Raw genomic sequence first — 26,808 nt, 5'->3', positions numbered from 1 at the left:
GGAACACTGTCACTTGACTTCATACTGGAACGGATATGTAGCGCCCTTGAAGGAGGGTTCCAGGCACAGCTACACAAAATTCCTGACATAGGCATTTTCTTGACTAATTTGTCGAGCTTCTGCATTTTTGCAGTGAGTATCTCAATAGTCACTCCAGTCAACTTCCAGGAAAGAACGCACAAACTCAGCAGTCAATATCAACGAGTCCATGGTAAAAGAGCTTACATGCCCTTCACAACTGACAACATACAAGACCACCTTTCTGGCCTTCACACTTCTCACCAAACATCTATCATGTTCAGTAGCATATTTATCAATCTACAACTAGCCTGGCATCATAGAGGCCTTCCAGAAGGCAGTCTAATATTGCACCTTGATACATGATTAAGCCTATATGTTTGAACCTAAATGGAGAGCCAATACTAACCGCAGGAACAACACAGAGTGCCAAGAAGGTGATCTACCTGTTACTACAAAAAAATATAAACTAGCCATCACTCAGCAAAAATTGTTTTACTGAAAACATGTCAACAATAATTCCAGGGACTTTTAGCAGCTCTAAAATACACCTCTGTGGACATAATAATCTGCCCTACTTAGACACACTGGGCCCGATTCACAGAACTAACTTAAGACAAAATCCTAAACTTACTACTTTTGGTATTCACAGAAGGCATTTAATAGTAGTATAGTTAGGTTTTTGTCTTAAGTCTGTCCTAAGTCTGCCTTAAGTCTGTCTTAAGACACAATCCTAACTTTACTACTACTAAATGCCTTCTGTGAATACCAAAAGTAGAAGGACAGACTTAGGACAGACTTAGGACAGACTTAGGACAGACTCAGCACAGACTCAGCACAGACTCAGCACAGACTCAGCACAGACTCAGCACAGACTTAGGACAGACTCAGCACAGACTTAGGACAGACTTCACACAGACTTAGGACAAAATCATAACTTTACTACTACTAAATGCCTTCTGTGAATACCAATAGTAGTAAGTTTAGGATTTTGTCTTAAGTTAGGTGTGTGAATCGGGCCCTATGTGTCCAAGTGCTCGAGTTGAGGATCTTTAGTAAAATCTTAATATGGTACCACCATTGGAGTCCTGTGCTTTTCTAAACCCAAAGTGTACTTGCTTGTGTAACCAATTCATGTCATGGCATGTGTATGTAAATTGAAAATCTGCGTTAAGAATCTTCATGTGGCGCTGCAAGTGTGGAAATGCACTATCTTTTCACTTTTTTAAGCAAAACTTTAGAGTGATGTTTGGCGCTGCATCCACACGCGCGGTCTGGTTCCTGGCGCACATAGCCTTGGTTGCAGTGCACAGTGCCCTTACACTGCCGCACACAGAGGAAAAAAATTAGAGGGAACATTGGTCTCTACCAATCTCAGATGTCCCAGAATTGGCCTTTATCATCTTTGGCCTGGCGTAAGGCCAAGCAATAGCTGGAGTAAGGGAAGTGCCATGGAAGGAGGGACAAACTTTTTTAGCAGCAGTAAAGACAAACATGGATCAGCTGGCTTGGATTCAAATGTCCGCAACATAAACCTTTCCCCTATTAAAGGGTTAAGCAGAAAGTCAGCAATGTTGCAATCTGAAAAGGATTTGAGAAAGGGAAGAGTTCTGAATAATTCCTCTTCCAAGCAGAATGGGGAACATCTCCAATGTCTACATTGAGGCTGTATTCTGATACTACAAGACTCAATTTTTTAGTACTGTGAAATGTAATCCATTCTTTGTTTGAATTTGGTTCAGGGACATATTTGGCTGGAATGTGGAATGCCTCATCAATCACTGACCATAAAAAGTTCAGTTTTTAAAATGTTGCTATCAGTTGGGTTCTTCAGATGCAAAGACATGCAGAATAAGATAAGAAATTGGTTCCACAGCTTTCACGCCTTCTCCCAACTCCCTGTAGCCTTCAGCAGTGGGGTATCCCACCGAACACCTTAGGAACAATTAGGCTAGTATACTCAGATATTTGGGTCAAGATCAAAATTGGAGATGTTTGTGCATATCGAAGAAGGTGCAAACAACTTCTGGCGTGAAACAGGGCTGTGCCCTAGCCCCCATTCTCTTTAATTGATATTTGGCAGATCTCTCTACTGAGCTCGACGAACAGAAGGTTCACGCACTGTGCGTTGGAGGACAACATATGTCGCATATCATCTGTGCTGAAGACCTGGTTCGGTTTAGAACCACTCGAATAGGCCTTCAAAGGCTGCTTAATACTCTTGGAGCTTATACTGAAAAGAATGGCCTGGAAATACATTTTTCAAAAACAAATGGCTCATTAAGGGAAACAGAATTGATGAGGTCAAACTCTACGTCTACCTAGGAGTGAAAATAGACGCAAACGGTTCCTTTGGCACCCAGAAGAATGCAATAGGGGCTAAAGCGCAGGCCATCAATTATGGCTTCTCGTCACTGGCCAGACCTATTCGAGGTCATGATCTAAAACCCATGGGATCAGTTATGAAAGACAAATTCTAGCCAACCCTCGCATACGGAGCAGAGATAATGCTAGGTGAAGAGGCTCTTCTGCTGGACATTAATGATAATTAATGATAAAAGCCTATAAACAAAGCTTTAGGCTCCCCAAGTCGGCCTCTCCTGCACAGATCTGGCTAGAATTCCTGCTTACAAAACAGTCACTTCCTAGGCCGGCGGCGTTCGTTAAGCTTTGTCATAACCTGCGAGTAGCAGCTGAAAACACCCTGGCTAATTTAGTCTGGACCGAAATCAACTTACAATGGGGTAATAGCACTCACAAGAAATATTTAGGAAACAGCATTAGGAAGCTTGAACTTGGTGACCTTTGGGCCTCTAATACCTCTGGGCAAACCTTTAAGAAACTAGTAAATCAGAGAGATCCCACACATACCCTGAGAGAGAAGTGGCAGGTGGAATTGGGAGACATGGACGACCAGGACTAGCAAGAGGCCCTAGCATTCCTGCGGGAGGTGGCAATCCCGTCCCGTTTACAGCTAGTGCAACTGAAAATACTGCACAGAACATATTACACTAGGACCTTGCTTCACAAGATCGGGCGGGCTGAGACACCTTTATGTTTACAGGGATGTGGACTACCGGGCACGTTTTTTCACACAATATGGGACTGTCCCAATGTAGTACAATACTGGGAGGCAGTCATGGCTACTACCACCCGGGTCAGTAGAGTGGAGGTCCCCCCAGAACCCCGGCGCTGCCTTCTCAATATTTGGGAACCTACAGACCTCAATCACGCGGCACAGGCTTGGGCGACCCTTGGTATCACACTGGCTAAGCGGAATATCGTGCAGCGCTGGGGAGCGCTTACTGCCCCCCTGCACCAACACTGGTGCCATGACTTAGATAAAGCAATGGTGGCAGAGAAGGCTGTATTCATTCACAGAGGTTGTCCCTGAAAGTGGGCGCGGGGCAGGTGGAATGCATTCCAAGGTGATATTTGCTCCCCCCCAGCTGAGGATTCTGACCCAGATCTAAGCGATTAACTCACACAAGCCGTCACTGGACCACAGGGGCAACCTAGGAGCGAAAAATTTAAGGACTGATGTTTGGGAGGTTGGGAGATATATATAACGTGTGTAATCTGTGCTGTTTAACACGCTGTCATGTAAATGTACCCAACAAGATTTGTAACTGTCATATAATATCAGCAAGCTTGTCAACATTTTTCAATACACATTTAAAAAAGAAACTAGTAAATTAATCAACTAAACTGCAAAGCTGGGTGGCAGATAAGGAAAGCCTGTCTAGACGTCGCCATGGGTGGCTTGTGTTGAAATCATATTCCATTCTTAGAGAATCATCCCTTTTGACAGCACCCTTCCACCGGAAGATAAAACAGTCATTTCTGGCCTTAAGATTCGGAGAAAAACCCACTTAACACCTCATGCCAAAATGGAGGATGATCGGTCGAAGTGAAGATCTGTCCTGCCGTCTATGCCACCAGGAGTATAAACATTGCTCCACATTGTATGTATCTGTCCTGTATTGATGGTTTAACGAAGATCTCTATTAACTCGGGAGTTCCTTGAATGGGGAATTAGGTTGTGTAGGCCTGCACTGGTGGAGTCTATGGACCCATGTAACACAATGCTGAACATTAGACTAACCCAGTTATTGAATATCTTCAAAAGGATGATCAGCTAATAGGTTATGCGATGAGTAATCTGGAGAGGGTTCCCAAGTCCAATTTTAAAAACGTGCTAAATCAAGTGGCAAACTTTACATGAGCAAATAACCTTCAAGGACGGGCTGCTAGGGATTGCCATAAGCAGCTGTTCCCTATCCCGCTATGCTCAGACAACAATTTTCTCTATTCTGGTATTTTAATGATGCGAAATCATGCACAACTTGCCTTTTATCATAGCTCATCCGGCATTGTATATATACCTGCCTCAGTACTGCACATAAGCACCTTAATTACCTATATTAATCTACTTAAGGGAACTTTAGTCGCCCATATGGCAATCAGGTACTTTATACACCAGGGAAAAGACCAGCCTCTGATTAGCCACTTTATCCAATGTATTTCTGTAATTGGCATCTCTACTAAAATACTTAGGAAGGAAAGTTGAAGAAAGTGAAGTGCAGGTGGCACGATGCTCAGGGGCCGTAAATGCTGCATGATAAATTTATTTTTTAATCCTTTTTGTATGTTTTTTAAAACTCTATGTACTGAATGAGCTTGTTTATGGTTTTAATTGACTAATAAAATATTATCTTTCTTTCTTTACTATAGGAAAGTGCCCCTTTTTGTCATGGTCATCCCCACTTTTTGCTCACCAATACTGATGTTTTCCACTGGAAGTGCACTGGAAGCCTGCTAACCAGGCCCCAGTACCAATGCTCTTTCCCTAAAACAAGGTAAAAGATACAATTGTGAAACAATTGGCCAACATTATGGCACCACTGTAAGTCCCTAGTAAATGGTACTCCTCGTACCTAGGGCATGGGTGCCATAGTGGGTACCTAAGGGCTGCAGCATGTCTTATGCCACGCCAAAACACCCCCATACAAATTGCATGCAAACTGCCATTACAGGCAGCATGACAAGGTGCAAATCATGGCGAAAACACGACAAGGAACACACCCCTGTGCTCCATGCCCAAGTCACTGCATATGATATATGTAAGCCCCCCCTACAGAAGACATTACAGCCCTAAGGCAGGGCGCTTTATATCGTATGTGAGGCCCTGTGATGTCTAGTTCAATTGCCAGATATTGCAAGTGAACGGAGAAGACATTTTAAGGTATGTACTGGGAACTGCTCAAAACGAGTTAACCAGCTACAAAATGACTTCACTAAAATCTATGGTGTTTGGTATCAAACACCTTGGTTTAATAAATCTATACTGAATCTAGTATAAGATTTATTATACCCTGCACCCAGAAGACACCTTAGAGGTGCCCACTGAAACCTACTAGTCCTCTAATGTACTGGTTGACTAGTCTTGTCCAGCCTGCCACCACAGACGAGTTTCTGATACCCAGGGGAGACAGCCCACACTCTCAGGAGGTCAGGAACAATGCCTGCTCTGGCAGGAGAGTGTTATCACCACCTGCAAGCACATGGCTAGTTGATCTGCATATCAAGGCCAGAGCTGCTTCAAAGCCTCTGCCACCTTTGATGTGCAACCCCGGCTTCCTCCAGACCTGGAGAATGCCACCTCATTCCCTGAGGCCCATTTGGCACTAGGACAGGAAGGAAATTAGCTATGCAGTAGGCATGCTGCACACACAGGCTAATCACACCCCTAAGGTGGGCTACCTGATGCGATCCACGAAGGAAGGGTTCCACCATATTGTTTATGGCGCCAATAGGAACTCTGGGACAGGCCCACTCCTCACAGCAAGTAGTCATATAGGAGGTATAATAACCCCAAGGGTAAGTAGCCCATTGGCTACTACCCTTCACTCCCCTTAACGCCCCTAAAGTACGAGTTACTTACCTTCGGTAACGATGTATCTGGTAGAGACGATTCTAGCTGCAGATTCCTTCACGTAGAATTATCCCCAGGCGTGAGACTGAATCCGGAAACTTTTTTGCCACAGCATCCCTGTGCGCCGGGGGCGGGTCGACATCACGCGACTCCGCCCAGGCGTCGTCCGTGTACGTGCCATCAGCGAGGTCACATAAGACCCGCCCCGGCGCGCCTACGTCAGTTTTCTTCAGAGAACTTTTCCGCACCACAACGCGGAACCACCAGATAAAAAACTGTGGAAGCATGGGAGCAGTGTGCGAAGAGCAGAAAAATTGGAAAGAAACGGTGACTAACACCACCAGAGTAGTGCCAACACCCCAGAACCCAAGGGCAGGGAAAGAAGAAGAACAAGCAGAAACCTGCGCAGTCACCCTGCCAGCACATAGACAAACTCCCATCCCTATGCCCCGGAGGCAAAGAACATGCGTAAAAGTCATGGCACACGTAGTAAACCCCCCCCCCCATCCTGAGCAAGGAATGGGACCAGTCCCAAGACAGACAGGGACAACAAACCTCCAAGTCACCCCAACCTAGAGGGCAACCACCCACAAGGGACAAGGGCAAGACAAGGCCAGATGACCCTTAATCAGAGGATAGCAATGGAAGGAGGCGAGGGAGAACAGGGATAGAAAGCAATCCCCCCCGAACCTGGAGTAGACAGAGCAGCAGGGCACTGGAGCACCAGACCCCCATCCTCCAAAGGACCAAAGGAGGAATGAACCGCCCCCAGACGGAGCCACCGTCAAGAACAAGGAAGGGCACTCACAGGAGACACAGCCCCCCACCGGGAGGCGAGTACCGAAGACCAACCAAAGGGTCCTCGCAGAATAGGGGAAGAAGGGCAGGCCGTGAAGAAATCTGCGGCTAGAATCGCCTCTACCAGATACATCGTTACCGAAGGTAAGTAACTCGTACATCTGATAGAGACTACTAGCCGCAGATTCCTTCACGTAGAATAGATACCCTAGCCATACCCCCTGGGAAGGAGGGTCTGCGAAAGGACCCCACCAGCCAATGCAGAACAGAGGGCTCCACAGGGGACCAGATCTGTGGACCACGTAGAACCTTGCCCCTGCTAGGCCAAGGGAACCCCCACAAGCAGAACCCCACCGACCCCAAGGGGATGTAGGAGGGAAAGAAGGCTGAAGAGGCTCGTACACTCACAGCAGAGGAACCAAGGGCAAGGACGGAGAGGCCGAAGCACCCCACTCCCCCACAAGGCAACATAGCTTCCGCCCAATGCCAAGACAGGAAAAGCGGAAGAAGAAGAAGCCTAGAGGGCCCAAGGAAACGAGGGAAAAGAAGGCGAACCCACTCCAGATGGAGAGCAGCCTGCCAGCCAGAACAGCGCCAGCAGTCAAGCCGCTAAAAACAGCCCGAGGCCCCAGGAAGGCCGAGTAGGCGACGCCTGGCAAGGGAGAACACAGGATCATTCCAGACCTCAGGACAGGAGCAGGGAGAGGAAGAGATGCGCGGGCACACCACTACGAGTGGCTGCGCACAGGACCTCAGGAAGCAAAAGCAACCTACCTAGACGCCATGGAGAACAGGCACCCGAAGGCAACCAGAACCCTCTAGCAGAGCGCAAGCTATATGTCAGCTACCACTACCCCACAGAGGGTATGTTAAGTCCCAAGATATGGGAACCCTCATTGGAAGAACTTCAGCAGAAGAGGAAAAACAAAAGAGCCACGGGGAAAAAAACACCCCCGTTGAAGGCGTGATAAGCAGCCCAAGCAAAGCAGAAGGCCCAATCTCAGGGCCAAGTCCGCGCAACTACTCCTGCAGAACCCACACACAATCAACACAAGGGCCGTCCAGCAGCCAACAATGCCAAAGTCCCAAGAAAGGCCGTAAACGGCCAGAAAACACACTCCACAGCCAGAACAACCGGCCTGAGATGGCCCAGAATCAACCCAACTCAGAAGTCACTGAGGAGGGGACGGAGGAGGAGGAGGAGGAGGATAAAGCGGAGGAGGAGGACGGAGCCCCGCCAAGAGCCTTTGGATGGCGGAGTCGGCCAGGGCATGGAACAACAGGCTGCCATCAAACGGAAGTTCGATGAGTCGCTCCTGAATATTCTCAGGGAATACTCCGTCCTGAAGCCAAGCATGGCGACGGAGAGCAACTGAGGAAGCCATAGCCCAGCCCAGCCCAGCACCACTGAGATGTCCAGAGCGGAGCGGAGAATAAACGCCGCAAGCTCCCGGCCATTCAATGCAGGACTCCGTAAGTCCACCTTACCGGAGAAGGAGCGTCCGAAGACGAATCCGCGGTACGACTCCTGCGCGGAGCCGTAGAGTCGGCTGCTTGAGGCAGGACGTCAGCACCATCCGGCGTCACTGGACAAGGTACCTCCAATTCACCCCGGAGCGGAGACCGGAGTAGAGCTGGAGCCGCACCGGCTCCAGGGCGGTGCCGGAATGACGCCGACCCGACCCCCGAGCCAGCCCCCTGCGTGGGGGAACGAGATGGGCATGGGGAGTGGCACAAAGCCCTCCACCATCCGCGGCCCAGAATGAGGCGAAGATCACTCAGTAACCCATGTGGCGGCGCCAGGGACGAGGCAGCCGCCTGTGGGGAGGGACGAGAGGGGCCCGGAGAGAGATGAGGGGTCCTCCCTCGGCCTCGACCCAGAGCGGGACATGGAGAGTCCACCGACCCCTGTGGCTCTGCACGGTCCAGCTGCTGCCGGCGCAGTAGCGGCGACACCTCGGCCTTAGACCGAACCACCTTGTCAAAGGACCGAGAGGGGCTCGGGGATGCGCCCCGAGCCCCGGTGACCTCCTGTGATACCACAGGGACCCCCGCGGGAGTTTGCAGCGAGGCAGAGATGCCGTGGCCTGAAGGAGGTGTCCCAGAGGAGCCGCACCCCAACAGCACCACATCCTCCAAGCCTGGATCCGAACCGGTCGGCGCCAGAGTCACCGGCGGTGCCGTGGAGGGCCCTGCGCAGGGCGAGGGATCCGCCGACGCCCCCGGAGGGGAAGGAGGAGGAGACGCCAGCGAGGCCTGCAAAGCCGCAGCGTATGTCTCTATTTGGACTCTCGACGCTGAAACACCGGGAAACGGTGGATAGGACGACATGCGGGCCGCATCACCCGCGGAGAGTCCACGCCCCCGGAAGGCAGGAAACCAGCCCCCGGGGACAAACTGCGACACTTACCCATGGGGGGCGACGCTCACGTGACATCGGAGAAGGGCGAGGACGACGACCACGGCCATATCTGAAGCCGTCTGCCAAAGCAGACCGAGGGGAGGATGCCGACCTGGAGCGACACGCCGAGAGAAGATTCATCCGGTGCTCCCGCCACGACTTCGGTTTCAACTATTGGCACGCCGCACAATCTGTGGTGCCGTGATCCGAAACACCACATACAAATGAGGTGAGGGTCCGTCGCTGACATAAGACGCCCACAAAACGTGCAAGTTTTGAAGCCCGAAGGCATTCGCACACTGTTCCAACCAAAGGAAATGGAAGAAAAAAGGGAGCCCTAACAGGCCCGTAGCAAGGATCGGATCCGCGTAGCACGCTGAAAAGGAAAAAGCTGATGTAGGCGAGCCGGGGCCGATCTTATGTGACCTCGCTGACGTCACGTACGCATACGACGCCTGGGCGGAGTCGCGTGGTGTCGCCCCGGCGCGCAGGGATACTGTGGCAAAAAAGTTTACGAAACCAGTCTCACGCCTGGGGATAATTCTACGTGAAGGAATCTGCGGCTAGTAGTCTCTATCAGATTCTAATATTTTGGGGAGCCCCTGGCACCAGAGAAGCAGAATCAACTGACTCAAGAAGAATACCGAAGAGCCGCAAGAAGCAAGAACGGAGGAGCGGCAACTGACTTGGCGCCTACCCTGCCTCACTGCCTGCTGTCCCTGACAATTGTGACAAAGACGACTCGTCTTGGAGCTGTTCAGTCTCCAAAAGCCTGGGAGGGCTGCCAGCATTTTGCAAAACAGCCAGCATCTCCCGTGGAGTAGCGGATATACTTCCCTGCATCCTGCAGACACCGAAATACAAATTCTGAATTACCGAACTGCTGACCCCCGGCCTCACTGACGCAGCAGCCACCCAGAAAGAGGTGTTCTGTGCTCCCAGAGGTCAGTCCTGTCTCCCTACCGAGTAACGAGACGCTAGACTCTGTAGGAGCCCTCCAGCACCAATACCCAGGACACCACAATCCTTGCAGCAGCCAAGACTTGTTGGTGGTCACATCCAGACACAGAACCCACAGAGACCGGCCAGCCGAAAAGGGACGTCAGCACTGCAGAAGCCATCATCCAGAGTGGCCCAGCTGTCCTGTTGTGTCACCATCTCCAGGTTGTCACCTGATGCAAGTGTCTCTGACTGCTGCAACCCGACACCTCAAAACACCTCTGCACCCGAGCCCCACAGCCCGAGTCCAAGTGAACAGATGGTGTCCCTAGCACCCAGAGACCTCCAAGACCTGATCTCACCACTGAGTTCTGCCGGATTGGTCCCCCAGTTTCTGCCTGCAACCTCTTTCTGCAGGCTCACCAGATCAAAGTACCTCTGACTGACATGACCCACCGGACCAAAGACCACTGCACATGAGCTCCACTGCCCCGGTCGAGCTCAATCTATCGTGCATCCCGTCCAGTCCCAACTTGCAGCTTCTTTTTGCAAGAACCGTTTCTCATTGACTTCAATCTGCCACACGACACCAAAAAGCACCTCTGCACCCGGGTGCCCCAGAGCCAACCGAGGTGACCAGTTTGTGCTGTCTTGGACATTGGTCCCTGCTTACCTTAAGTCCAGAAGAACAGTCCTGTAAGTCGTTGACCAGTGGTCCTATGCAGTGTATGTTTCCCCATAGGTTAACATTACCGCGTTTACAGTATTGTCTATTTGAAAGCTGAAAACCTATCTTTAAAAGTACTTTCCTGATGATGAAGATTTTGTTGCCTAAAATAATATAAAAATCTGTGTTATTTTTTATAAATTGGTGTTGGCTTTCTTTTTTGAGTGTGTGTCCCATTTATTGACTCTGTGTGTGTGTACAACACGTGCTCAACACTCCCCTTTGATTAGCCTAAGCTGCTCGACCACACTACCACAAAATAGAGCACCTGGGATTTTTGAAAAAAGCCCTGCAAGCCAATAAGGATTGCCTGGACTCTCTACACAGTGTACTTTGTTTTAGTGCACTATATAGAGAGCCAGCTTCCTACACTTACCTAAACAAACTAGGAGTAAAAGTCTTTAAGGACGAGAAAAGTTCACTCAGTACTTTGAAAGGGGTTTGTAATTATATATTTTAAGCCTTTGCATGGTTCAAGAAAGCTCTATATTTAAGAAATATAGTGAATATACATTCTATTGTACATGCCAAGGAGTAAAATCAATTATTTATACTTATCAATGCGACTTAAAACATAACATAAATGTAACAATGTTTGACTCCTCTAGGCAACCACAGCTCACATTAGGGGTCCTGGGACCAAGCAATGGGTGGCAAGAATACTTGTAGACTTTGTGGCTATACTAACGAAGCAACAGGTCATATGTTATGCCCCTGGCCTGCACTGCTGACTGAAAGAATGACGAAGGTAAGATAATTCTGGCACGGTTAAAAAGTCCATACTTGTAAAGAAGAGATTGTGCTTGCTCTGTGGGAAGAAGATATAAAGCAAACAGTTGCAACTTAAATTATTTACCGAGGTAGCCTCCGGCAGTTTACAAATATTTAATTTGTTTTTAATGTATATTTATCTTGTAGTTCTGTAATGAATAATGCTGTTCTACATAGACCAAGCCTTAACCTTCTGTTTTTGGAATGCATATGTTTTTTGTGATATAAAACATTTTAATAATGATTCAATATTTTTTGATTGATTGACTAACTTAATGACCTCCACGTGCTATTTGGATCCAATGTCCAGTATTAAGTAGACAGAATGGCTCTCCTAATAGTTAAACTAGGTGAATGATCTCTCATAAGCAGTTCAGTGTGTGTTTGGTGGATACATAGTGTGTAACTGCGCATAAGTGGAGATTAATCCTCTCGGCACCCAGGAAGATTTAGATGTTCGGCATAGTGCTTTATTCATATAAAAAGTAGGTGCATATTGTAAACATTGTACTTCACATCTAAAAACATTTGTGTGTATCCAAGTTCTTTCTCCTTTCAAAGGGACACAATGTATCTCTACTGTTCAGTAGAGCCCTGGTCCCTTTGGTTGGGGGGGCCACCTCTCTTTTGTAACCACTAGTGTCAAACAGATCCATTATATTGCAACGGTCTTTCCCTGATTGACTTAAACAATGTAGAATTTGAAAAATAATTATGTTTTAAAGTCCTGCCATGTGTTGTGGGAGGAGAAAGTAACTGTTGTTAATGGCACCTGACCTCTGAAGCCATATACACTTTTTAGGCTTAAATTCTAATGCTGGCAACACTGCCTCCACTGTTGTCCTTTCCAAAGTATGAAACTGTATTCAAGTTATCTAAACCTCTGGATGTATTTTATAGGATGTAGATGACGTATATAGGTAATTTAGCAAAGGTGCCTCATGTAGGTCCAGGAGGGCCGGATCCATGCCAGTTTATCACAAAAATATTATGAAAAAGGATTTTTTCACAATAAGACAAGTATGTGGCATAGAGGGTTATGCCTTTACCTGGTACAACCTTGGCATCATTTAATCTCTGCAAGCTTCACCATTCATCTCAATCTACAGAGCTGCTGAGATCATTTGTAAGATTTAATCTCTGAACATTGAAAAGCGAACATTTTGATTCAAAGAAATACAAATCTTGGATTATCACTGCAGTCTAAATCTGCGACGGAAATTAAAGATAATGAAGAATAGTGTTACTTAAGTTTAAATGTTGACAAAAATGTTCCATGGGCAAAATGACATTGGTGCCAAAGGGAGTTTAGCAAGTCTGGGATTCACTACCTCATAATAACCACGGTTCTCTGTGAAAAGATAGTCTATTACACTCCATGCATATTTAATAATCTTACCTTGTTCATAAATAATTGTGGCAGTTCCTAGTGAGTCTTCGGACAGTTCTTGAGATTCGCTGGAAGGCAGAGTCTGAAAAGTATGGTAGGTAATGTTTTCAGAGGAGACCTGCAAAAAACAGAGAGATTTAACGCTTACCGAGAACCTTTCAACTTTGGGGTAAGGTAATCAAGGGAAACAGGATTACAGGGGAAAGTGCAGAAACATTGATGAGAGGCAACAAGTAGAAACAAGAGGGTCACATGCAAGGGACCAGAGGGAGTTAAAGGATTAACAAAGGATTTGAAGGTATGTTTCATTACAAAGGGTGCATAACCAAATAAATTTCCTCTAGACTCGTTCAACAAAAACAGGTACAAAGTAGACTGAACAGATTTATCACCAGAGAGTTTAAAATGCTCTCTGCTCGAGGTGAACAAGCCGACTGCGAGAGGAGTAATAAGTTACTGACATGAGAAGGAACATGGCAACAGATAAAAGGAATAATAGTGCCTTTTATATCTACAAAGGTAAGTTTAGCACATAGGCCCATCGTTTTTTACAAATCTGTTGTTATCCTGCATCTAACAACCCCCATGAGTAGTTTCCTGTGGGACGGTTCCGATCCTGCAGGTCTGGCTGCTAGTTTCGCCTTTCGAAGGACCTTTCGCGCCACTTCCAAGTTGACGCGAATGAGCGTACCAACTGCAATATATATGTTGCAGCAGTAGCGAGGACACTGCAGAGCCGTGAATAGCAGCACCGATAACTTTTGTGTTTCCCTACCTGGCTATGTTGCTGGATACTGGCTCGGGAAAGTGAGGAGGAGTACCTGAGGCCATTTGGAGCTTGTCAACGAGACAGTATTTTGCACAGCTCGTTTTTAGCAGAAGCAAAAGTAATGAGCACATTACCACACAGCTTGGTGGTGGTGGTGGCGTGCCAAGAACTGTTTGTCACTGGTGTCACCACATCACTGTGCTGACCCCCCGCCACCCACTCCCCACCCATACTGCAGAGTAATGGATCAACCCATAAAGTAAGGGAGAGGGAAAAGTAAAGCATGCATATATGCTGTTGTGTGACTAGCCGTGACACCCAGATACTTTGTGAGCCAGGGGACTATAGAGCCCTGAGGTGAGTGAGCGATTGATGTCAAGCAGTTGAGATGGGAGACTATGGTGACTTAATGTTTTGGATTCCCTCAGCTCAGGTGTTGAATTGAGGTGCAAGAGTGAAACTCTTAATAACATGTTTCTTCAACATTATAAAGAATTGTATCAGGTGTCAGATCAGACCTCTAAGGGAAATGTGGAGCAACTTTTAGTTCCATTGATAAACATAAACTTGTAGAGGGCCAGAAAAAAGCCTCATAGAAAAAGTTATTATTGAAGAAATAGAGACATCGCTTAAGTTACTGGCTAACGCAAAAGCATGTGGAAGAGATGGAATCTCAACAGAGATGTGTAAGAATTAGCACTTTTTTTTAACAAAAAACTTTTTTCAAATATTGTTGGAAATCCCAATGCCGCCATCTGTCACAGAGGCTTTAGTTGTTAGCTGTGTGAAACAGAATAAGCCTTCTCAGAATGTGAATTCCTATCGACCAATTATTTTGTTGAACTCTGATTATAAACCATTTACAAAACTTTTAATCGGCACGATTGACACCCAATGCCCAAAAAATAGTTCATGAAGACCTTAAAGGTTTTACCATCAAGATCTATAGTTGAAAACATGTTACTTGGTACAGGCAATTGATTTCTGTTATCTAATTAAATGAAATCGGCGATTGTAATGATAGATGCTAAAAAGGCATTTGACTTAGTTAACTGGGTGGCCCTAATTTCGACTCTTGCACAGTTTGATTTTCCAGGCAAGCTGCAAAACATATATACAACGTAGCTAGAATTGTTATTACCTCCAAGGAGATAGCTTATTTGGAAATCAATAGGGGTACCCGCCAGGGGTGCCCAATGCCATCTATACTGTTTACTTCTTTTTTTTTTTATCTAAATCGAGCCCCTGCAGCAAAATTATGTAATGACCGATCGATCCTTCAGCCACTGGAGTGGATGTCTAAACTAAAACGGTTTGCGGACTATATGATTTAACCTTTAAGAGCAGAGAAAAATATTATTCCAGGGACCTTAGAAAGAATATAGTATAAAGAGTTCACCACAGTAGGGGTCTTACAAGATCAATCAGTCAAAGTCCGTGGTTTTATTGTTTAATGCTGAAGAATGTGATCTTCCCAAACTTTTAACAATTTGATATATAGGGATCTTTATACCTCAATTTTTAGGGATTTGTTTTACCTAAATTACCAGGCTATAACTGAAAAGGTTCGGAATCTATTTAATCGATGTTCCTCCTTACTGTTATCTTTAATAGGCTGTGTTTCCCCTCATCAAAATGTTGATTCTACCATGAATTTTATTTACCAATGTTAAAATTGAGATTAGTTGTGCATAATTCAATAAAAATATTTACTTTTCCATAAATTAATCTGGGATGATAAGCATCTAAGAGTTTAGTTTCCAATTCTTAAATAAACAAAGAGTTGGGGGGGGATTAGCCATGCTTCAACTGAGATTACCATCGAGCCTCTCTTTAAAATAATCTCACACAAATTACTCACAAAGGGGAATTCTATGATAATTGTTTTCTTATTAAAAAGTAAAAGAATCAGAAATCGATCAGATACAAATCAGTACAATACTATATTCTTTTGAAGAATATAGTATTCCAAGTTGTCATGCTTTTATGTCTTTAAAGAAGTGTAAATACTTGGGGTTGGATATATCCAATAATGTATTAAAGAGGTGGAATGGAAAAGGTTTGCTTTTCAGTCGGGGTTATTATCTCAAATCAATCACTGAAAACTTGGTCGGAGGGCACCTCACAGACTGGTGATAGGAACACCTCACTTTGGTTTAGCTATGTGAAAATAAGTAGCTCTTTTAAAAATGAATGTTCCATTAAGATCATGAAGGTATTGATTAAGAATGAATTGTTGGGATGGGAACTGGTATAGGGTTCTAAACCACAATTTGAATGCTTTGAGGATCCCCAATGTTTTAGAAATAATTCAAACAAGCATTTGCAATGCAATAGGTCTCGCATTTACGCAAGTGTGAGCTATTGACATTGTAAATAACAATGCCTTTTATTTTTGTTTTCATTTTTAAAACAGATAAATAAAAGGCATTGTCATTTACAATGTCAATAGCTTAAACTTGTGCAACAAATGCTTGTTCTATAATGTGCTTATCCTGGATTCCCTATCTTTGAGTGTAGGATATTCACAAACATGATGCCTTTCAGTTTTGAGAAAACGTCAGTGAGGTAAATATGGATGTAAGGATCAGTGTAACAGACGGCAATGTCATCTGTGTGGTTGAAAGGTGAGGGTTTGCGTTTGGAAAAATAAGGTAAAAGAAGGGAAGACTCTCGAAAGAAAACCTAATTCAGTAAGTTCACGGTGAAATGAGAGCGCGGATGGAAAGAAACGCGTTACTTACCTGTAACAGCAGTTATCCAGTATTGGTGTCTTTCATAGATTCACATGCCTGAATCATTCCCCGTCGTCGAGACGGGAGCCTCCGGTACATAAAAAAGTAATGTCCTATAGACATACATAGAGATGTGATGACTTCCTGAAGCTCTTTGTTTTGTCTATGTAAAACTTAAGACACCTTTTGAGGTCCAGAGAGTGGAGCGTCCTTTCTGCTGCCGTGGTAGGGTTTGCAAAGAAGGAACGTAGAACCACCGGCTCGTTGAGGTGAAAGTCTGAAGGCACTTTCGGTATGAACTTGGGATTTGTCCTCAGCACCACCCTGTCCTGTTTGAACTGCATGAAGGGTTCCTGAATGGAGAGAGCTTGTAGCTCGCTGACTCTCCTGGCAGATGTTAGAGCGAGCAGCAGAGCCGGTTTCCATGAGATGTACTTGATGGAAGCTCGATGAATGGGCTCAAAGGGTGCTTCATGAGTTGGTTAAGGACCAAGTTGAGGTGCCACGTCGGTGGGACCCGTCTAAGTCTTGGGAAGGACCTATATAGTCCCTTGAGGAACTGTTTGATAAGCCTACTGGACCAGAGAGACGGGCCTTTGTAAGTCCTGGTAAAACGTGAAATGGCCGCCAGATGCACCTTTATGGATGCATGCGCCAATCCCGACTGTGCCAAGTGTAGCAGATATGGCAATATCTGTTCAGGTGTGATATGGAGTGGTCTCAGGCCTTTCTCTGAACACCATATGCAGAAGCGTTTCCATTTGAGAGAGTAGGTTTTGTTGGTACTGTCCGCCCTCGCTTTTGCCAGCACGTCCCTGCAGTCCTGCGGGATGTTTAAATGACAGAACTCTCTGTGCTCAGGAGCCAGGCCGATAACCTGAGCGATTGCAGGTTCGGGAATTGCACCTGCCCGTTGGACATTGTCAGCAGGTTCGGGTGCTGTTTCAGACGAATCGGTGTCCTGATGGAGAGGCGATGAAGGTCCGAGAACCAGTGCTGCCTCGGCCAGAACGGGGCAATTAGGATCAGGGTACAAGGCTCCGCCTTCATCTTCCTGAGGACCCTGGAAATCATCGGGAACGGCGGAAAAGCGTACGCAAATACGCTGAACCAGCCTATGGAAAAGGCATTTCCGAGTGACCTTGGTTGGGGATGCCAGCTTGCGTAGTTTGGGCATTTGGCGTTCTTAATGGTGGCAAACAGGTCGATTCCTGGGACTCCCCATTCTGAGAATATGTGCGTTAGCGTATTCTCGTCGAGCTCCCATTCGTGGGAGAGGGATTTCTGTCTGCTTAGGGCGTCTGCAATGGTGTTGTCCTTGCCCGGGACATAGTTCGCTCTGAGAGTGATCCCATGGAGAACAAGCCAGTTCCAGATCTTTTGCGATTCGCGTGATAGAGTGAGCGAACGCGTTCCTCCCTGTTTGTTGAGATAGTGCATCGTCGTGGTGTTGTCCGTTCTGACGAGCACCTGGGAGTTCTGGATGCGTGGTAAAAAGGCTTGTAGCGCTAGATACACAGCCCTCAACTCCAGAAGATTGATATGGAGATGCTGCTCCTGATCTGACCATTTGCCGCTTACTCGGAGGTCCTGAAGGACAGCTCCCCAGCCCGCCAGAGATGCATCGGTGGTGATCACTAGTGGCGCTGCTGGAAGCAGGAACGGCAGTCCCATAGACAGATTCCTGTAATCCTTCCACCATTCGAGGCTCTTGGATATTCGCGGTGTTATCCTCACAATGTCTTCGAACGAACCCGTACTCTGAGTCCATTGGTTCGTGAGGGCTTCTTGCAATGGACGGATCCGAAGCCTGCAGTGAGGGATGAGGAGTATACAAGAAGACATCATTCCTAGGAGTGATTTGAAGGTGCGAACTCTTAGGGACTTCCTTGATGCCACTGCCGTGGCCAGAGATATGATCTTGTTTTTTCTTTCTTCTGAAGGAAATGCCCTCGCGCATTCCGTATTCAAGGTCGCCCCGAGGAAGGTGATGCTTCTTGTTGGGGACATATAGGACTTCTGAAGATTGAGAGTCAATCCTAGATGTTGGAAAAGATTGGTACAGGCGTTGGAGGATTTGGTTGCGCCTGCAGCTGTCGGTGCCTTTACCAGCCAGTCGTCGAGGTAGGGGAAGACTTGGTGACCCATTTGACGCAGGAAAGCTGCCACAGGTGAAAGGCACTTGGTGAAAATCCGCGGAGCGGATTTGAGGCCAAACGGCAGGACCTTGAATTGGTAGTGCTGTCCTGCCACCTCGAAACGTAGAAACTTTCTGTGCCTCCTGAGTATCGGGATGTGATAGTAGGCATCCTGAAGATCCAAGGATGTCATGAAATCTCCTTTTTCTAGAATGCCTAGTATTTCTTGGAGCGTCACCATCCTGAACGACTGACTCTTCAGGAAAGAGTTGAGCGCCCTGAGATCTAGAATGGGCCTCACTTCTTTTCCTTCTTGCGTATCAGAAAGAAGCGGGAATAGAATCCTTTCTCCCTCTGAGCCGATGGAACCCGCTCGATCGCTCCTTTCTTCAACATCTCCGATATTTCTCGGAGTAGCAGTCGCAGATGTTTGTGTGGGAACCTGCGGGGAGGGGTTGCAGGTGGGATGGTGGTAAATTCTAGGGAATGGCCGAATCTTAGTAGTTGGAGTACCCATCGATCCGTGGTGATGAGGCGCCAATTTTCCAGGAAATGGGTCAATTTTCCTCCAATCTTTGATGAGGGAGATAGTAGCTGGACTGGCTGGAGTAAATGGTCACTGGCGTCCGCCGGTGCCCCTCTTCTGGTTCTTACCCCTGAAGTTAGATCTTCCATAAGAAGACTGCCGACCTTGTTGCTGTTTCTGCTGGTACTGGGTCTTATTCTGGAAGGAATACGAGGACCTATTCTGGTAGGATCCTCTGTAGGAGGACTGGCCTCTAGATTTGTTGCCCCGAAAGGACTGATTCCTTGCCTGCAAGGTTCCAAGCGCTCTAGCCGTATCAGTGTCCTTCTTGATAGCTTGGAGCGCCTCGTCAATTTTATCTCCGAAAAGATGCTGCCCGTCGAAGGGCATATCCAGCACCTTCGTCTGCACTTCCTGCCTGAACGATGTTGCCTTCAGCCATCCCTGACGGCGCAGGACTGCAGCCCCAGCCAGTTGACGAAAGCCAGTCATGGCCACATCTATGGCACAATCAATGATCTCGGCCGCCGAGGATTGGCCCTCAGAAAGTAGTGCCTTGACCTCCTCCTGAACTGCGCTTGGCAGCTCCGCTAAATATGTGGCTATATCCTCCCAAAGTTGGCGGTTATAACGCCCTAACAGGGCTATGGAGTTGGCCACCTTGAAGGTCATTGCCGAAGTGGTCGAAAACCTTTTGCCAATTGTGTCCAACTTTCTGCCCTCCTTGTCCGGTGGGGCTGACAGAGGAGAGGAAGGGTTACGAGAATTCTTCTGGGCCGCCTGGGTCACGACCGAATCCGGTTTCGGGTGTCCATTAAGGCAAGCTGGCGCCGTGGATGGAGCCTTGTACTTTTTATCCAGGCGTGGAACAACTGCAGGTACAGAAGCTGGCGTCAGCATTAGTTTCTTTCCCTGGTCCCAGAGTAAGTCAATAATTGGGATTGACTTCGTCGTCTTCTTCGTCTGCTCCTTGAAGTCATGCAAGAAGCACTCAGTCTCCGTCGATTCCATGACCATATGAAACCGCGTTGCTGCTCGTTCAACTATCTTATGAAAACCGCCAATATCCACTGGCGGTGAATCAGCTTGGCGCGGTTGTGGGGAAGCTGGGGAGGATCCCACATACTCCTCCTCCTCATCCTGGTCCGTCTGGTCTTCCTGGACCTCCCCCTCTTCCATCTCCTCAGCCTCCTCATCCAATGACTCTATCACCTGAGGTGGCAGTTTCTCGTGGCAGACCTGAGTAGCTGGACGTGTTTGCTTTGGGGCTGTCGTTGGTGGATTTGTAGTAGGCACCGGGCCCCCTGTGTCCAGAGCTGGCGATTCCGGGAAACGTTGCTTGTAGTCCCGGATAAGGTATTTGAGGTCATTAACAATGGACAGGGGAAGGCATACCATCGGGGTGACCTCCGTGCGAACCTGTTCCCGGACGGGGCGTTCCTGGCCGCTCATCTCCTCCTGTTCTTCGTCCGTGCTCTGACATTTGACGTGCAGCTCCGAAGGGGAAGTAGCCTGATCAAAGAGCTCTTCTTCCGACTCCTCACTCTGAAGAATCTCCATAGGCAAATTGGTTTGCACCTTACTTGGAGACGTTGTTTCCGGTGTAATCTGTGTTCTGGTCAGTTTGCCAGAGCCAGAACCCTGTACAGGAACCCCTGCAGTCTTCCGTGCTGTTGTTAACGGTGGTAGGGCCATAGACGACATTCCTACTAGTTCGGATTTCTTCCATGGCTCAGAAATACCCATGGACGACGACGACGTTCCCGTCGACGATACCGTCGTCGACGGCATGGCCTTCGCCGACGGTGTCCCCGTCGACGATGTTTTCCTCGTCGACGATGTCTTCGTCGACGATGCGCTCGTCGACGATTCATTGGTCGTCGACGCCTTCGTCGTCGATGCCTTTGACGTCGACATCTTCGTCGTCGATGCCTTCGTCGTCGACGCCCTCGTCGTCGACTCTTCCGTCGACGGGGGGCTCCTCATCGACGATGTCGTCGTCGACGGGACAATCTTCGTCGTCGACGATGACTTAGACGTCGACGACGGTTTTAGCAGTATAACAGACGAAATAGGTGTACCTGCTGACGACGATGAAGGGGTGGTCGTCGTCGACGAGAAGACTGACGACGCTGTCGTTGTGGACACAGTTGTCGTCGCTGTGGAGACATGACCTGGTGCCCTTTTTTGCGCTGAGGAAGGTGTCGCAATTTTGCTGGCCGACAGGGTAGGCTTCTTAAAAGTCAGAAAGTCCTTATCAGACACTGAAGATTTTGAAGATCTTGCCTCTGAAGACTTCTTGTGTGTCTTCATAGGAGGAGCGTCTGAGGGGCCAGGAGACGTCACTCTCGGCCTCTTCAGGGAGACTTCAGAGGTTCCGGAAAAGCTTGCCTCTGAGGATACCACACTCTCCCTGTCCTTAAGCCTGTCCAGCCAGATAAGCAGACGACCCTCTCTGTCTCTCAAGGTCTTGTGAGGGAAAGACCTACATATTTTACAGTCCTTAGGCACGTGGTCAGGATAAAGGTAATATAGGCAGAGGTCATGCTTGTCGTCCACATGTAGCCTCTTCTTCCCACATGAAGAGCAGGCCCTGAAAAGGGCTTTCTTCTGTGATTCCGACATGCCAGGAGTTTTAGAAGAAATAAACACTCACTGCAGTAATAAGAGGCCTAAAGTGGTCTGCGTTCAAGTCCTCTGAAGAAGTAAGTCACTGAAAAAGTGAACAATCTGGTTTGAAAGAAATCCTGAGGAGAACTCAGGCTGGAGACTCCCTAGCACAACGTGCGGTAGAAAATCTGAGGGACTGAGGCTCCTGTCAGGAAGGTTCTAGAGGGAGGCGACATCTGATTGGCTGGCTCTAAGAGTTTGGTCCTTTTTACATAAGGACTAGGATAGGCTACTAAGGGGAGGCCCTTAGGCCTATTTTTCTCTATGTATGTCTATAGGACATTACTTTTTTATGTACCGGAGGCTCCCGTCTCGACGACGGGGAATGATTCAGGCATGTGAATCTATGAAAGACACCCCTAATACTGGATAAGTGAGGGTGAGGGAGGGAGGAGAAAATGGAAGAGTATCCAAGCCAAATAGGTAAGGGATAAAGCCCTGCGTTATAAAACACCCTAGTGCTAGTGTGTGAAAGATAAGTAAGGAGTTCTAAGATGTGTCAGCTTACCTACAAGATTCACTATGAACGTCGTGCCAAGCTAAAGGGCATCGGTGGTGCGTCCAGTGTAGGACGATTGGTAATGAAGAGGCCTACTGTTGGAGAAAAGAGGACATAAGTAAATAGTATATTTGCCTATAAACTAACGGGGATAACCTAAAAGTAACAGATATGGAGAGGACAAACCTCAGTACTCAAATGACCGTCTGTGTGTCATGGGTTGCAATATCTCAGGATGAATAATACGGAAACACGGTCAGTTGTTTGAAAATGGAACGGTAAACTGAAAAAAGGGGGTTCAGTTGGGGCAGGATGGGAAAGCCTCATGAAAGAAGTCATAAATGTGCGCCTATTATTGTTGGCATAACTGTAGGTATAAAGGTGATGCAAAGAAACAAAGGGTTGTTGGCGTCAGGGGAAAAAAGAACCATTTAGCCGAAGGAAATCCAAGCCCAGTAAAGTAAACACCCATGCTGGTTGCGTTAGGTCTGCGTGCATCATAAAAATGTATCGCAACATCTAAAGAGAGAGTGTTCGTCCGACCCAATGCCCGTAACGATATTTAAAACCATACGAGTTAAAAATATTTAGCCAATTGTTATGGGGACGCCCTCTGATAAGCGGGCAAACACCAGTATCCCTGAGATGAGGCAATAGTAACTAGAGTTAATGCGCGCAACTCGTGAGGGGAAGTGCGTCTAGCACATGTTAGAGAGGAAGAATGTAGTTGGTTATAGCGTGGTCATACTTCCGGCGGGTGGAAGACTAAACCAATAACCGTCCTCATTGTCAGTAAAGGATGGTAGTTTCTGGTAAGGAAGTAAGTTGAGTGAGAGAGAAGATGCGAGTTCGCTATCCTAGTATCGTGGGTGGTTAATAAAAACATTTGCTTAAACTAAGTGAGAAAAGCTGGCAAGCAATGGATCTAGTGTGGGGATGAAGTAATAAATAATGTAATTACCATTAATCAAAAAGGTGTGACCCAAAAATCGAACTCTCGATCATCGAGTTGGTTCACTGACGTTCTGTCAGCTGTGCTATGTAATCTGCACATACAAGGCAAGTCATCGATTGCAAGTAAGGCTCAGTAAAACTAGATGGAAATGGACTAAAAACTAGAGAGATGTCAGAAATAAGCGACAATAGGTGGCTCCTAGATTATGAATCCAAGGATTTAAAACAGCGCTCTTAAAAAAACAAGCAGTGGAAAGAAAAACACGCAGCCTAGGCGAGACCTAACAAGCCCAGGAGTGGTGCGTGCGTGCACGCGCAGTCTTCACTTTTCAAGCACTGCACTCGTGCTTGTGGCGCGCCGCTGCTTGCTCCCGTAAGGTGGATGCTGCCACGAGCGCAGTGCTTGAAAAGTGAAGACCGATGGCTAAAGGCCCTCCTAGAGCAGCGCATGCGCGCTGCCTAGGCGAGACCTAAAAAATCACCAATTGTAGAATAACATCATAGGAATGGCAGATCATTTAATCTAAGGAACATCGACCTTTGCAGGCAGCCAATTTTAAAATAATTTCAATACTTGCAGAATGGATGACCTATTACACACCTAGCACCCTACACAAGATATACCATGCACTGGCAGAACATTGCTGTAGGTGCTAAACGAAGGCTTTGGGGGATTGGCTACATGCGTCTCTACCTTTACATTTTTAGCACTGTTACGCATTTTTGCATTCAGCACTCTGTTTTTTTAATGTACAGTTGATAGTTGTGGCTTATTTTCTTTTTGTAATGCATATTATCAGGTACTTTACTTCAGTCACAATATTTTGGCTATATCCTAAAGCTACAATTATTATCTTTCATTTTGTCTTTGCATTTGTGGCACTTTTGCATTTAGCCCACTAGTGACAGCGATGAATGAATGCCATTTTTTTTATTTTTTAAATGAAACAGTAGATTATCTATGCACTGCTCAACAAAAGTAAAATACAATAAAAATATCATCCATAATTTGATGCAGTACAAGTTATTTACCTTCAGGAACACCTCATCTGGTACAGACTATTTAGCAACCTTAAAATATCCCTAAAGTGTGACATTGGATCCTAGAGATTTTCGCCCTGTGCACCAGTAGGTGGCGTTATTCAGCTCCGCGTCCACGGCGTCCACACCGGAAGTGACTTGCGTGGCACCTATATAAGCGCCAGCTCGGCATGCTGACGTGAGTTACTTTCGCGACTTTGCAAGCCAGGAGCGCGGAGCCATGATGAGAACTGATCACTGGTGTGGAAAAGTCTAAGGCCCTGAAAAGGGAGTCCCTTACACAACATATCAGACTGTCTAGACATTACTGTTTTGTGAACGCGTGCAAGGATTCCCACGTTGCCACCTGACATGTCTAGCAGAGGAGCACTGGATTGCAGTGGTCGCAGCCTTGGCCCTGGTGAAGTGAGCCCCCAAGCCTTCTTAGTGCGTAGCACATCTTAATGCATATGACGAACCATTGCGAGATGGACCGCTTCTTCACAGCCTTCCGTTTTTTGTTACGGCATAGCCCACGTAGAGTTGATCATCCACCCGCAACTCTTTTGTGTGATCAAGGTAGAACAACAGCGCTCTTTTTGGGTTCAGACGGTGAAGTCTTCACTCCTCTTTGGAGGAATGAGGGGGTAATGCTCTGGCCTACATGGAAGGTAGCGACAACCTTCAGAAGGAAGAAGGCATGTGTCCGGAGGACCAGTTTGTCCGGGTATAGGAGGTGTAGGGAGGGTGCACAGAGAGTACTCACTGACTCTCCTGACCGATGTAATGGCCGCTAAAAAGGCAGTTTAAATGGTCAGCAAACAAAGAGGGCAATTGTGCAAAGGCTCGAATGGCGCACACGCCAGGAAAGTAAGAACACGGTTGAGGTCCCACTGAGGCATGGTAAATGGCATGGGGGAACAGATCTTTAAGGAACCGGGGTACAACAGGGAATTTAAAAGAGAAGGTTGGTCCAGAAACGGCAGGAATGCAGAGATTGCATGAAGATACTCTTTGACAGTGCCAATAACAGAGCCCTTCTGGGCCAATGGTAGGGCAAATAATAGAACCTTTGATAATGGTGCAGAAAGGGCATCAACGCTGTAGGAAGCACACCATGACACAAACTTGTCCCAATGGTAAGCATATGCCAACTTGGTGGAAGGACGCCTGACTGCCAGAATAACATTACATACTTAGGGTGGAAGGTTGAAAGCTGTAGGTGCAGAACCCTGCCCTGTTGCTGCGACAGAAGATCCTCCCAAAGAGGCAGTCTGACTGGAATACCAATAGTCATACTCAACAGCTCGGGATACCAGGGTCTTTGTGCCCAATTTGGAGCCACAAGAATGACTTGGGCAAGGGCATTGCTGAGCTTATTGAGAACTCTGGGCAGGAGTAGTATTGGTAGAAAGGCGCTCAGGGGGCCGGAGCTCCACTCAAGATAAAAAGCGTCTCCGTGTGAGAGTCGCCTTAGAAACTCCAGCACGCAAAACTGCTGACATTGCGCATTCTACGCAGTGGCAAACAGATCTAGCCAAGGCTCTCCCCACTGCTAAGAAAGACCTTACACAATCTCCGGATGGACTTGCCATTCATATTCCACTAGGCATCTTTGGTTAAGTTAATCTGTTCTGGCATTTAGAGTCCATGAGGGAAGCCTGGATATCTCCTGAAAAGGCAGATGTCAGCCAGGCATGGAGCTGCAAGGCCACCAAACATGAAATCACTTTGCCCAGCGAATAGACTGTGTCAAGTCCACAGCGGATGGTGGACTTAGCCGCATCCCTCCCATCTGCAATAGCTTGAGAGAGTATGGCCCAGGCCTCCTCCGGGACCCTAGGCAGCAATTGCACGACCGAATCGCATAATGTATGGGAATAATGGACCAATAGCATGCAGTGTTCACTGACCGCAGTGCCATGCAGTAAAAAGAGAACATTCTCATACAGAGGGTGTCCAGCCTCTTGGATTCCCTATCCAGTGGTGTGGGAGAGAACACGTCAGGGTGGATACGGGATGAGGAGGCTTGGATCACCAAGCTCACTGGGTTGGGATGCTGGGTAAGAAAACTGGGATCCCCAGGAGTGGGGCAATGGTGGCAGGTAATCGTCCTATTCAAAGGATCCCCTGTTCATGGCTTGGACCAGACCCCAAGTAAAACATCTGTAAGGGCTTCGTTGAATGGGAGTAAGGGTTCTGAGGGGGTGACTCCTGGCTGATGCACCTCCGTCAAGCGATTAGTCTTGACTGCCATGGCGGGACCAGCCTACGCATCACCATTGCAAATGAGGCTTCCTCCTTCATTGCCACAGTAGGAGGAAAAACTAGGCCAGTACCAGACGAGGTGTCCGACCCAATAGACCCCTTCCAAACGACTTCTTCACCAGGCCTAACCATCAAATAAGGCACTGGCTCTGCTCCAGGAAAAATGTCCTAGCTCGGTTGCCTGGCGTGGCGTCGGATGACGCCCATCAGGCTCTGTGTTAGAGTCGGGAATAATAATGGGGACGGCGGC

At 47.4% G+C, this 26,808-nt stretch overlaps 1 protein-coding gene across 4 annotated transcripts in view; it reads right to left on the bottom strand.

Annotated features, from left to right (window-relative positions):
• ZNF335 (zinc finger protein 335) overlaps nt 1-26,808 on the bottom strand; it is a 357,780-nt gene that overhangs the window by 150,226 nt on the left and 180,746 nt on the right. For all 4 annotated transcript variants that reach the window (XM_085619363.1, XM_085619366.1, XM_085619364.1 and 1 more), the window contains one exon: nt 12,989-13,097. In XM_085619363.1, coding sequence (XP_085475489.1) covers nt 12,989-13,097 — 109 coding nt within the window. The remainder of the gene's footprint in view (nt 1-12,988; nt 13,098-26,808) is intronic.

This window comes from Triturus cristatus, chromosome 7 (genome assembly GCF_964204655.1).
Source record: "Triturus cristatus chromosome 7, aTriCri1.1, whole genome shotgun sequence".
NCBI lineage: Eukaryota > Metazoa > Chordata > Amphibia > Caudata > Salamandridae > Triturus > Triturus cristatus.
This window is presented reverse-complemented; position numbering and strand designations above follow the sequence as displayed.